The sequence below is a fragment of the Nerophis ophidion genome, linkage group LG28, assembly GCF_033978795.1.
Source record: "Nerophis ophidion isolate RoL-2023_Sa linkage group LG28, RoL_Noph_v1.0, whole genome shotgun sequence".
NCBI lineage: Eukaryota > Metazoa > Chordata > Actinopteri > Syngnathiformes > Syngnathidae > Nerophis > Nerophis ophidion.
The window spans coordinates 1,980,589-1,993,770 of NC_084638.1; the positions used below are offsets into that span (position 1 = coordinate 1,980,589).

The 13,182-nt window shown below is 44.7% G+C and overlaps 1 protein-coding gene and 1 long non-coding RNA gene across 3 annotated transcripts; both read left to right on the forward strand.

Moving 5' to 3' along the window:
• The first annotated feature begins 1,101 nt into the window (after positions 1 to 1,101).
• LOC133545087 (uncharacterized) lies at positions 1,102 to 2,782 on the forward strand. 2 transcript variants are annotated; one of them, XM_061890415.1, is made up of 2 exons: positions 1,102 to 1,941; positions 2,076 to 2,782. In XM_061890415.1, the coding sequence occupies exons 1-2, from the start codon at positions 1,770 to 1,772 to the stop codon at positions 2,546 to 2,548; spliced, it is 645 nt and encodes a 214-aa protein (XP_061746399.1). In that variant the 5' UTR covers positions 1,102 to 1,769; the 3' UTR covers positions 2,549 to 2,782. The 2 variants fall into 2 exon arrangements, with proteins under 2 accessions (XP_061746399.1, XP_061746400.1); XM_061890416.1 differs by having other exon boundaries at positions 1,105 to 2,241; positions 2,386 to 2,782.
• A 4,662-nt stretch (positions 2,783 to 7,444) lies between these two features.
• Positions 7,445 to 10,690, forward strand: LOC133545220 (uncharacterized). The gene is made up of 2 exons (XR_009804760.1): positions 7,445 to 9,996; positions 10,085 to 10,690. It is a non-coding gene; the product is annotated as an uncharacterized LOC133545220 (long non-coding RNA).
• The last annotated feature ends 2,492 nt before the right edge of the window (positions 10,691 to 13,182 follow it).

A 13,182-nucleotide genomic window follows, 5' to 3' on the forward strand; every position in this document is an offset into this window, starting at 1 on the left:
ATATATATATATATATATATATATATATATATATATATATATATATATATATATATATATATATTTTATTTTTTTTTATTGAATCAACATAAAAAACACAATATACACTTACAATTAGTGCACCAACCACAAAAACCTCCCTTTTTCATAACAAAAACGTCCCTTTTTCATGACAAAGAAAAAAAAAAAAGAGAAAAAAAAAAAGGACACCCCCCCAACCCCCCACCCGGGCCGCGGGACAAATTATTAAGCGTTGACCGGTCCGCGGATACAAAAAGGTTGGGGACCACTGTCTTAGATGATCTCGGGCCCAGAGAAGCCGGCGGCGTTTCTGGATGTTGTTGATAAATGGCTTTCGCTTTGCAGAGTAGAGCTTTAGGTTGCACTTACAGATGTAGCGACCAACTGTATTTAGTGACAGTGGTTTTCTGAAGTGTTCCCGAGCCCATGTGGTGATATCCTTTAAAGATTGATGTCGTTTTTTTTCAGGGATCTATGTTGGTTTTCGGCCATGCCGCTTACGTGGAGTGATTTCTCCAGATTCTCTGAACCATTTGATGATATTATGGACCGTAGATGTTGAAATCCCTAAATTTCTTGCAATGTCACTTTGAGAAAGGTTGTTCTTAAACTGTTTGACTATTTGCTCACTCAGTTGTGGACAAAGGGGTGTACCTCGCCCCATCCTTTCTTGTGAAAGACTGAGCATTTTTTGGGGAAGCTGTTTTTATACCCAATCATGGCACCCACCTGTTCCCAATTAGCCCGCACACCTGTGGGATGTTCCAAATAAGTGTTTGATGAGCACACCTCAAATTTATTTTTCTCTGTCTTGTGTTGCTGGCATCAAATTCTAAAGTTAATGATTATTTGCAAAAAAAAAAAAAAAAGAAGTTTATGAGCTTGAACATCAAATATGTTGTCTTTGTAGCATATTCAACTGAATATGGGTTGAAAAGGATTTGCAAATCATTGTATTCTGTTTATATTTACATCTCACACAATTTCCCAACTCATATGGAAACGGGGGTTGTAAAAGGGCATGTTTTGACAAAGCGTGGCAAAAATTAGCCCAACCTGTTTTACCGCCAGGACGACATAACACGAGACTCTCGCTTACCTTAAGCACATCGGTGGGGTTGGCGATGGAGGAGGAGATAACGCCAGAGAGAACGCCACACAGGACGTTCGTCAACAATGTCTCATCTGTTAGGGAAGAGAGGCAGTCTTCAGATAGCAGGCAGCCAACTTTTGGCTGTCATGTTTATGAGTAAAAAAAATGACAAAAGTAGGCACGCGTCGGGGAGAGAGAGAGAGAGGCTTAACACGATTGTTCATACGAGTGTGTGCACGTCAGACGGAAAGTGGGCCTCACCCTCAGGCCTGTCAACCAGCAGTCTCTTGAAGCTCTGGTATGTTCCAATTTTGATGGTCCCATAAGATGCCTGGCGCAGCACGGCGGGAGCGATTCTGTAAAAGTCAAATTCATTTGTTTTATCACCAAAAAGATAGGAGGAATGACAATGACATATGCATTTTCTAATCATAGGGTGGGTAATACTATTCATTTTGGTATTTATGCAATATTAGGAGTATTTATGCCATCATTTCTTTAACACATTCCACCATTCTGGAAATTCAAACTACCCTTTTTCAAAGTCCAAAAAAATTCCAGATTTTCCCGAAATTCCCTAATACCATTTACTTTACATTTCTCGCCTGATTTAAAAAATTCTAACACCAACCAATTCAGCTTATTTAGGACATTGATGCTCTTAATCATTTTTAACAAAATAAAACTGTGGAAAGGCGAAACCAACGTGCCGACTGCAGAGCGGGACACGCTTTGGCCCGGCTCAAGATGGCGGCCAGGAGGCGGAGAATGCATCGGAATGCAGAGGCGGGGCGTGCCTGGAGCGACGCTGCGACAATCAAAATCAGGTGCGTGACAAACACACCGGCTATCTCCTCTCAGTGTATTAAAGGGGAGAAGGAGGAAAGATCAGGAGGAAGAGGTGGAGTGTCCGCAGGACTGCAGCAGAAGAAAAACACGAACGATCAGAGAATGTCTGCAGGACTGCAGCAGAAGAAAAATCCTGCTTTGGAGAGGCGAACCCGACGTGCCGACGGCAGAGCGGGACACGCTTTGGCCCGGCTCAAGATGGCGGCCAGTAGGCGGAGAATGCAGCGGAACGGAGAAGCGTGGCGTGCCTGGAGCGACGCTGCAACAATCAAAATCAGGTACGTGACAAAGCCACCGGCTCACAATCTGGCTATCTCCTCAGTGTATAAAAGGGGAGAAGGAGGAAAGATCAGGAGGAAGGGGTGGAGTGTCCGCAGGACTGCAGCAGAAGAAAAACATGAACGATCAGAGAATGTCCGCAGAAGAAAAATCCCGCTTTGGAGAGGCGAAACCGACGTGCCGACGGCAGAGCGGGACACGCTTTGGCCCGGCTCAAGATGGCGGCCAGGAGGCGGAGAATGCAGCGGAACGGAGAGGCGGGGCGTGCCCGGAGCGACGCTGCAACAATCAAAATTAGGTGCGTGACAAATCCACTGGCTCACGATCTGGCTATCTCCTCTCAGTGTATAAAAGGGGAGAAGGAGGAAAGATCAGGAGGAAGAGGTGGAGTGCAGCAGAAGAAAAACACGAACGATCAGAGAATGAGCCCCAGTGGAAGACGACATCACCGGCAGCTGAAAAGCCGGCCGAGACGAGCAGCGGAGGAGGAGGCGCTGAAAAGCGGCCCGATCGACGAAAAAATAAAACAGTCAAACTTGCTCGACGCGATGTCCTTCCTAGATGGTCCATGCAACCCAAGCTAAAGGTCAGAGTCGTTCACACCCGCTTTTCCCCAAATTCCCAGGAGTTTCCCATTGAAAAAAATAGGGCCATTTTTCCAAGTTGCACAATTCTCATACTTTTCAACCTATTCAAACCATTCCACCTTCAACACATTCCACCATTCTGGAAATTCAAACTACCCTTTTTCCAAGTTAAAAAAAATCCAGATTTTCCCGAATTTCCATAATACTATTTACTTTACATTTCTAGCCCGGTTTAAACAATTCTAACACCAACCAATCCACCTTATTTAGGACATTCATGCTCCTAATCATTTTCAACAAAATCCCGCGTTTCCCCAAATTTCCAGGAAGTTCCCATTGAAACGAATGGGGACATTTTTCCAAGTTACACAACATTGTTCAACCCATTCAAACATCAACACATCCCACTCATCCTCATACTTGCCAAACCTCCCGGATTTTCCGGGAGACTCCCGAAATTCAGCGCCTCTCCCGAAAACCTCCCGGGACCAATTTTCTCCCGAAATTCAGTCGGCGCTGGAGGCCACGCCCCCTCAAGCTCCATGAGAACAGACTCAGCAATGTTGTGACCCTCTTAAACAGGACAATACTGTCATCTACTGTACATAGAATTTAATAGAATGTACTTTATTGAAAGTTGAACAAATTAACCTTTAATATGGACGCAAACGAGTTTTGCATTGAATATTGAGCAAGCAAGGCTTATATAACTTTATAGTGACATGCAAAATCCAGTTTCAAGTAATAATAATAAAAAATATCAATGGCATATCAAATACAATTTTAATAAAAATGGAATGCCTCTTTTCTGTTTGCAGCGTTCTGAGGTAAACATCAAAATGTTTTTTTTCCACAGGCTAATAATACATTTGAAAATAAAATAATAATAATAAATGAATCAAACACTGAAGCCTTGAAGTAGCAAGAGAATGTGCATGGACAAAAAGTTAATTACTGCTACACTAATTTGCAATAACACATAACTTAATAGTGCGAAATCAACTTTCAAAAAACTAACAAAAAAATCATCAATGGTATATTAAATACAATTTGTTCTCCCAAAATGTGTTTGTCATTCTTGTTTGGTGTGAGTGCACAGTGTGGCGCATATCTGTAACGGTGTTAAAGTTGTTTTTATACGGCCACCCTCAGTGTGACCTGTATGGCTGTTGACCAAGTATGCTTTGCATTCACTCGTGTGTGTGTGTGTAAAAGTCGCAAATATTAATGTGACTGGGTTCGACACGATGTTTGTACGGAGGAAAAGCAGACGTGATGACAGGTTGTATGGAACGCTAAAGGGAGGGCCTTAAAGGCACGCTCCCAATATTGTTGTCCGGGTGGAATTTGGTAGAAATTCGAGAGAATGGTTGATTTTCGGGAGGGGCACTGAACTTTGGGAGTCTCCCGGGAAAATTGGGAGGGTTGGCAAGTATGAGTATTTGCGGTGAATGCGGGGTTACAGCGGCACCGTCCCTGTATGATATCGGCGGGCCAGCGCTAATGTTAAATTGATATTGCCTCAAGGGCCAAATTAAATTACACGGCGGGCCAGAGTTTGACACCCATGATTTAGGGCAGGGGCGCTCACACTTTTTCTGCAGGCGAGCTACTTTTCAATTGACCAAGTCGAGGAGATCTACCTCATTCCTATTTATAATTTATATTTATTTATTTATGAAAGAGACATTTTTGTTAACAAGTTAATGGTGTTTAATGATAATACAAGCATGTTTAACACACATGGATTCCTTTCTTTCATGAAGACAAGAATATAAGTTGGTGTATTACCTGATTCTGATGACTTGCATTGATTGGAATTAGACAGTGGTGCTGATAACGTCCGCATTTTCAAATGGAGGGAAAAAAAAAAGTCCTCCTTTCTGTCCAATACCACATGAAAGTGGTTGGATTTGGCATCTTATTTGTCCAACTTGCATACTGGTTTTTAAACACTTTGTTATGAGAGTAGCATATGTGTGTGGCCCTTTAATGTCTGGCAGCAGGTGAGTGACGTCAGTGACTGTGCGGGTGGGCAAGCAAGTGAGAAAGCGGTGGCTGAGGGCGGGGGAGAAATACATTGGCATCAAACTCCGTAGCTTGCTAGCTTTCTGAGACTCTTATTTTGTTAGCACAGGCAGGATGAAACAGGTCTTTTATGGTGAAGACAGGAACTGTGCAGTCGGTCTTTAGAGTTTTGACAGTAAGTACGGAGTCTCTAGAAATAAAACGTGTTTCTCTGCATCCGCCCTGTTAGTGATTTTTTTCTTAAATATGAGCTGGCAGCATCTCACAAGATCCTCGGGTGGCGAGAATGTCAAACAACTGATGAAAGTGAAGTCTTGGTATGATTGATGATTGCTCATTTTTATGTCTATTTTTTAATGCCTGGCTTGAGATCGACTGACACACCCTCCGAGATCGACGTAATGGGCACCCCTGCTTTAATGAGTAGGACACTTTTGGATCCCCAATTATTTTAGTGTGATTTGTTTTTAAGTGTCATTGCTCCAAAAATAATAATGAATCAAAATCCAAAATTAAGGCTCCAATTATTATATATTCTCAAATATTCCACCTAAAAAAGTTATTGGGTGAAAATATTGCATTTTTTTTTTTTCATTTTTTCCCCCTAATGTTGATCTAGATATTTAAAACTTGAATAATAAAAAAATAATAATAATACTGAATAATGACACATTTTTAATATTATTTTTTACCAAAATCCCTTGGGGTTCCCCGAGGTCATAACTGAGTGGAGGCCTAAATGTATATTTTTTAAACATATATTGTATTGGTTTTTAAAATTAAAATTATGAAAACGGCCCCCACTTGCTTTGATTTTTCAGTGTGGGGCCCTCAGTGGAAAAAGTTTGGACACCCCTGTTGTAGGCTATATAATGCAGTTACATTATTATATGAACTATCAGAGACAGCTTCGAGAAACTCTTCATTGAACATAATATCCTTTTTTTGCTGCTTCAACACAGCTCAATCAACACAGAAAAGGGTGAAGTGAAATAACTTAGTTGTTGACTGTAGGTCAATAATGATTGTCTTTTTCTCAGACAGACAGGGCTCATAGTGATGTTAATAGTAGTTGACTGGGAGGTGTTTATTATAATTTGGGGAGAGTCCGCTGCATTATGCCCACCTGCTAAACACCTTTCAACAACAAAAATTAAGTATCTTGTCTTAGCAGTCTATTTAAATAAAAATAAGCTGAAAAGGATTTGCAAATCATTATATTCTGTTTTTATTTACCATTTACACACCGTGCCAACTTCACTGGTTCGGGGTTTTGTACTTTTCCTGTTTGTGAGCAAATCAAGACGGGAGGGGGAAGTTCCAAATAATATCGCGATCGACGTAATACCCACCCCTGATTTAGGGGATATTCCGAGACCAGTAAAATTTAGAAAAAAACTTTAAAAAATACAACAAGCCACTTGGAACTGATTTGTATTGTTTTTAACCCTTTTGAAATTGTGATAATGTTCACCTTTAAATAAATATATTATTTCTAAAGCAAGTTCGAGTATCATTGGCAAATGTTCACCTACTCCCGGCCTTGGCACGCATATATGTGTCCTCTTTCTGGGATTTCGGAATATGGTCACTGATGCTACCCCTTGGTATCGACAGGGCGGATATCTGGATCCGCCCACCTCTATTCAGAGAAGTGCACTTTAGGAGGAAGTGAGTACACTTACGGGGAAATACATTAAGACAAATCGTGTACTTACCCGGAATACAGCGTTCGAACGCCCTCCTCCCGTGCTATCCTGACGATGGCGTGCAGCATGCCTCGGTAGCGGATTTCTCGGTACTTACTGTCGCCCACCTGGCCCTGCACCTGAAGCCGCGTCTTGGCTAAGTCGATAGGGAAGGTACCTGCAACACACACACACACACACACACACACACGCCGCCATGATGTCAGGACCGGATGTGGGAGCGACGTTGAAAGCCACGCCGCACTTCACTCACCGCACTCCGCCGTCACGGAAGCCAGTCCGCCGTAAACGAAGGGTTTCCAGTTAAAGGCCGACATTTCGACTTGCTATGAAGCGTCAATAAGTGATAATGCGTGTTTTTGATGATGGGGCGGGCCTGAGTCGTCGCCGGGCTTTTTTTTTTTTTTTCCCGCTCCTCCCCGTTTTCGGGTTTGGGGAAGAAGCCCCGCCCATTTGCCTCCTATTGGCTGCTGCTACAAATGACCACGCCTCGAGCGTTGCTAGGAAACCGACCCGGCGCTGGATTGAATAGTAGAGGGGTGTCCAAACTTTTTCCACTGGGGGCTGCAAACTGAAAAATCAAAGCAAACGGCGGCCATTTTCATATTGTTTTATTTGAAAAAACAATACATGTATAAAAAGACAAAGACATGCACCTGGGGATAGGTTGATTGGCAACACTAAAATTGGCCCTAGTGTGTGAATGTGAGTGTGAATGTTGTTTGTCTATCTGTGTTGGCCCTGCGATGAGGTGGCGACTTGTCCAGGGTGTACCCCGCCTTCCGCCCCATTGTAGCTGAGATAGGCGCCAGCGCCCCCCGCGACCCCGAAAGGGAATAAGCGGTAGAAAATGGATGGATGGAATACATGTATAAAAAATATGATATATAAACCCAAATGGTTTCGTCCAATAAAAATATTAAAAATGTGTTATTATTCAGTATTATTTTTTTCATTATTATTCAAGTTTTAAATCTCTAGATCAGGCGTGTCAAATTAGGCCAACGAAAAGGTTTTACCCCCCGTTTGCTAAGTATAAAAAATGAGCCGGAATTTTTGAATGAAAGAAACTGCTGTTCTAAATGTGTCCACTAGATGTCACAATATCAATTCTTGGTACACTAAATGGTCCCTAGTGTGTGAATGTGAGTGTGAATGTTGTCGGTCTATCTGTGTTGGCCCTGTGATGAGGTGGCGACTTGTCCAGGGTGTACCATGCCTTCCGCCCGATTGTAGCTGAGATAGGCACCAACGCCTCCCGCGGCCCCAAAGGGGAATAAGCGGTAAAAAATGGATGGATGGATGGATGTTAGTGCACCAGTCGAGGAAAATAATCAAACTGTTGTCTGTCTATCTGGGTTGGCCCTGCGATGAGGTGGCGACTTGTCCAGGGTGTACCCCGCCTTCCGCCCGATTGTAGCTGAGATAGGCACCAGCGACCCCAAAGGGGAATAAGCGGTAGGAAATGGATGGATGGATGGATGTTAGTGCACCAGTCGAGGAAAATAATCAAACTGTTGTCTGTCTCTCTGTGTTGGCCCTGCGATGAGGTGGCGACTTGTCCAGGGTGTACCATGCCTTCCCCCCGATTGTAGCTGAGATAGGCACCAGCGCCCCCAAAGGGGAATAAGCGGTAAAAAATGGATGGATGGATGGATGTTAGTGCACCAGTCGAGGAAAATAATCAAACTGTTGTCTGTCTATCTGGGTTGGCCCTGCGATGAGGTGGCGACTTGTCCAGGGTGTACCCCGCCTTCCGCCCGATTGTAGCTGAGATAGGCACCAGCGACCCCAAAGGGGAATAAGCGGTAGGAAATGGATGGATGGATGGATGTTAGTGCACCAGTCGAGGAAAATAATCAAACTGTTGTCTGTCTCTCTGTGTTGGCCCTGCGATGAGGTGGCGACTTGTCCAGGGTGTACCATGCCTTCCCCCCGATTGTAGCTGAGATAGGCACCAGCGACCCCAAAGGGGAATACGCGGTAGGAAATGGATGGATGGATGGATGTTAGTGCACCAGTCGAGGAAAATAATCAAACTGTTGTCTGTCTCTCTGTGTTGGCCCTGTGATGAGGTGGCGACTTGTCCAGGGTGTACCCCGCCTTCCGCCCGATTGTAGCTGAGATAGGCACCAGCGCCCCCCGCGACCCCAAAGGGGAATAAGCGGTAGGAAATGGATGGATGGATGGATGTTAGTGCACCAGTCGAGGAAAATAATCAAACTGTTGTCTTTCTCTCTGTGTTGGCCCTGCGATGAGGTGGCGACTTGTCCAGGGTGTACACCGCCTTCCGCCCGATTGTAGCTGAGATAGGCACCAGCGCCCCCCGTGACCCCAAAGGGGAATAAGCGGTAGGAAATGGATGGATGGATGGATGTTAGTGCACCAGTCGAGGAAAATAATCAAACTGTTGTCTGTCTCTCTGTGTTGGCCCTGCGATGAGGTGGCGACTTGTCCAGGGTGTACCATGCCTCCCCCCCGATTGTAGCTGAGATAGGCACCAGCGCCCCCCGCGACCCCAAAGGGGAATAAGCGGTAGGAAATGGATGGATGGATGGATGTTAGTGCACCAGCCGAGGAAAATAATCAAACTGTTGTCTGTCTATCTGTGTTGGCCCTGCGATGAGGTGGCGACTTGTCCAGGGTGTACACCGCCTTCCGCCCGATTGTAGCTGAGATAGGCACCAGCGACCCCAAAGGGGAATACGCGGTAGGAAATGGATGGATGGATGGATGTTAGTGCACCAGTCGAGGAAAATAATCAAACTGTTGTCTGTCTATCTGTGTTGGCCCTGTGATGAGGTGGCGACTTGTCCAGGGTGTACCCCGCCTTCCGCCCGATTGTAGCTGAGATAAGCACCAACGCCTCCCGCGGCCCCAAAGGGGAATAAGCGGTAGGAAATGGATGGATGGATGGATGTTAGTGCACCAGTCGAGGAAAATAATCAAACTGTTGTCTATCTGTGTTGGCCCTGCGATGAGGTGGGGACTTGTCCAGGGTGTACACCGCCTTCCACCTGATTGTAGCTGAGATAGGCACCAGCGCCCCCCGCGACCCCAAAGGGGAATAAGCGGTAGGAAATGGATGGATGGATGGATGTTAGTGCACCAGTCGAGGAAAATAATCAAACTGTTGTCTATCTGTGTTGGCCCTGCGATGAGGTGGCGACTTGTCCAGGGTGTACACCGCCCTCCACCTGATTGTAGCTGAGATAGGCACCAGCGACCCCAAAGGGGAATACGCGGTAGGAAATGGATGGATGGATGGATGTTAGTGCACCAGTCGAGGAAAATAATCAAACTGTTGTCTGTCTCTCTGGTTTTGGCCCTGCGATGAGGTGGCGACTTGTCCAGGGTGTACACCGCCTTCCGCCCGATTGTAGCTGAGATAGGCACCAGCGCCTCCCGCGGCCCCAAAGGGGAATAAGCGGTAGGAAATGGATGGATGGATGGATGTTAGTGCACCAGTCGAGGAAAATAATCAAACTGTTGTCTATCTGTGTTGGCCCTGCGATGAGGTGGCGACTTGTCCAGGGTGTACACCGCCTTCCACCTGATTGTAGCTGAGATAGGCACCAGCGCCCCCCGCAACCCCAAAGGGGAATAAGCGGTAGGAAATGGATGGATGGATGGATGTTAGTGCACCAGTCGAGGAAAATAATCAAACTGTTGTCTGTCTCTCTTTGTTGGCCCTGCGATGAGGTGGCGACTTGTCCAGGGTGTACACCGCCTTCCACCTGATTGTAGCTGAGATAGGCGCCAGTGCCCCCCGCGAACCCAAAAAGGGAATAAGCGGTAGTAAATGGATGGATGGATAAATAACATACTGTAATTTGATTTTGATATTATGTTTTTATCTTGATAGATTGAAAATTAACACGAATGAGTTAACTGATGTACATTATCACATAATTCATTCCGAAAGTATAAATAACCTCAAAAAAAAGATAGATTATTATTAAACGCAACATGTAAGTGTAAAAAAAAAAATAGCAACAACATATTGATTTGTACATTTTCTTGTTCTATTTTAAAACAAATAAAACAATATGAATTTGTCTTTATTTTTATGTTATCGTGCCGTTATTTTACCAGTCCGGCCCACTTGGGAGTAGATATTTCTCCATATGCCCCCCCCCCCCCCTCCCATCTAGAATGAGTTTGACACCCCTGTTCTAGATCAACATTAGGAAAAAAAATGGAAAAACACAAAATATGCAAGTGGGGGCCATTTTCTTAATTTTTATTTAAAAAACCAATACAATATATGTATAACAATTATAAATTTAGGCCTCCAAAGGGTTTTGGTCCAAAAAAAAAAAAAATCTGTCATTATTCAGTATTATTATTTATATTATTATTCAAGTTTTAATCTCTAGATCAACATTAGGGGGAAAAAAATGGAAAAAACACAAAATATGCAAGTGGGGGCCATTTTCTTAATTTTTATTTTAAAAACCAATACAATATATGTATAACAATTATAAATTTAGGCCTCCTGCTCTAGACATTTCACATATTTGCACTTGTATCCTATGACCACTAGAGGGCACCATTGCCTATTGAACACTTTGATTGGTACCCCCAGCCTCCTTGAATGGTAACATTCAGGTCATTCAATAATAGATAGAAGCATCCATGATTGTGGAATGTTTACCTATATCACCTCTGCAGGGTATGTACCTGTCAAAAAAGGTGCGTACCCGCTACCCGTCTACACATTTGTGCCCCCCCCCCCCCCCCGCCCATATGTTTACGACTGGAACACATCCATGTACCAATATCATATGCTTGTTGTATCGTTTGATTAATGGCGCGGTATTGAGGTTATTTAATGGCCGGGGGAGAGACGTGGACGGACGTGAAAAGACGGATGGAATTATCGCGGTTTTTATCTGAAACCAATAAGAAACGGGGGAAGGAGGGCGCTCCTAAAACGGCCTGCTTTTAATGTGGTGATTTGTCAAAGGCAGCGTGAGGGTCCACTTTATGGGAGGGGGGTATATATATATATATATCTGTGTTTGCCACACAATAATAGAGAGACGACGCTGTTGTATTGGGAGAGGATCATACACAGTGGTTTGTAATGCTTCTAGAATGTTCCTGTGTACATGGAGCCTAAAGAATGATCTGATTATGTTGGCATTTTCATGCATGGCACCTTAAATCGGAATACTTTACTTTGACATGCGCAGAACGGACATCCATCCATCTTTTTCCTCTTATCCGAGGTCGGGTCGCGGGGGCAGCAGCCTAAGCAGGGAAGCCCAGACTTCCCTCTCCCCAGCTACTTCGTCCAGTTCCTCCCAATTGGGATCCCGAGGCGTTCCCAGGCCAGCCGGGAGACCTAGTCTTCCCAACGTGTCCTGGGTCTTCACCGTGGCCTCCTCATCTGGCTCCTCTCCATGTGGAGGAGCATCGGCTTTACTTTGAGCTCCTCCCGGATGGCAGAGTTTCTCAGCCTATCTCTAAGGGAGAGACCCGCCACCCGGCGGAGGAAACTCAATCAATCAATCAATGTTTATTTATACAGCCCTGAATCACAAATGTCTCAAAGGGCTGTACAAACCATTACGACTACGACATCCTCGGAAGATCCCACAAAAGGGCAAGGAAAACTCACACCCAGTGGGCAGGGAGAATTCACATCCAGTGGGACGCCAGTGACAATGCCGACTATGAGAAACCTTGGAGAGGACCTCAGATGTGGGCAACCCCCTCCCTCTAGGGGACCGAAAGCAATGGATGTCGAGCGGGTCTAACATGATACTGTGAAAGTTCAATCCATAGTGGCTCCAACACAGCCGCGAGAGTTCAGTTCAAAGCGGATCCAAGACAGCAGCGAGAGTCCCGTCCACAGGAAACCATCCCAAGCGGAGGCGGATCAGCAGCGTAGAGATGTCCCCAACCGATACACAGGCGAGCGGTCCATCCTGGTTCTCGACTCTGGACAGCCAGTACTTCATCCATGGTCATCGGACCGGACCCCGGTCAAGGGCATGGTTAGAAAAATAGTGACGGAGAATAGAACAAGGATGGACAATTCAACCCTTAACTCAACAATGAGTAGATGAGTGTTATATGTGTGTATATGTGTAAATAAATGAACACTGAAATTCAAGTATTTCTCTTATATATATATATATATATATATATATATATATATACAATAAAATAAATATATACATATATATAGCTAGAATTTGCTGAAAGTCAAGTATTTGTTATATATATATATATATATATATATATATATATATATATATATATATCCATCCATCCATTTACTACCGCTTATTCCCTTTCGGGGTCGCGGGGGGCGCTGGCGCCTATCTCAGCTACAATCGGGCGGAAGGCGGGGTACACCCTGGACAAGTCGCCACCTCATCACAGGGCCAACACAGATAGACAGACAACATTCACACTCACATTCACACACTAGGGCCAATTTAGTGTTGCCAATCAACCTATATGAAATACTTGACTTGGTAAATTCTAGCTGTAAATATACTCCTCCCCTCTTAACCACGCCCCTAACCACGGCCCCCCCACCCCCCACACACACCACCCCCCACCCCCGTAAATCGGAGGTCTCCAGGTTGGCAAGTATGAT

Coding starts and splice junctions, on each gene's coding strand:
- LOC133545087 (XM_061890415.1), top strand. CDS start 1,770: ATGCTCTTAATCATTTTTAACAAAATAAAACTGTGGAAAGGCGAAACC. Junction 1,942..2,075: donor GCTGCGACAATCAAAATCAG/GTGCGTGACAAA, acceptor GAATGTCTGCAG/GACTGCAGCAGAAGAAAAAT.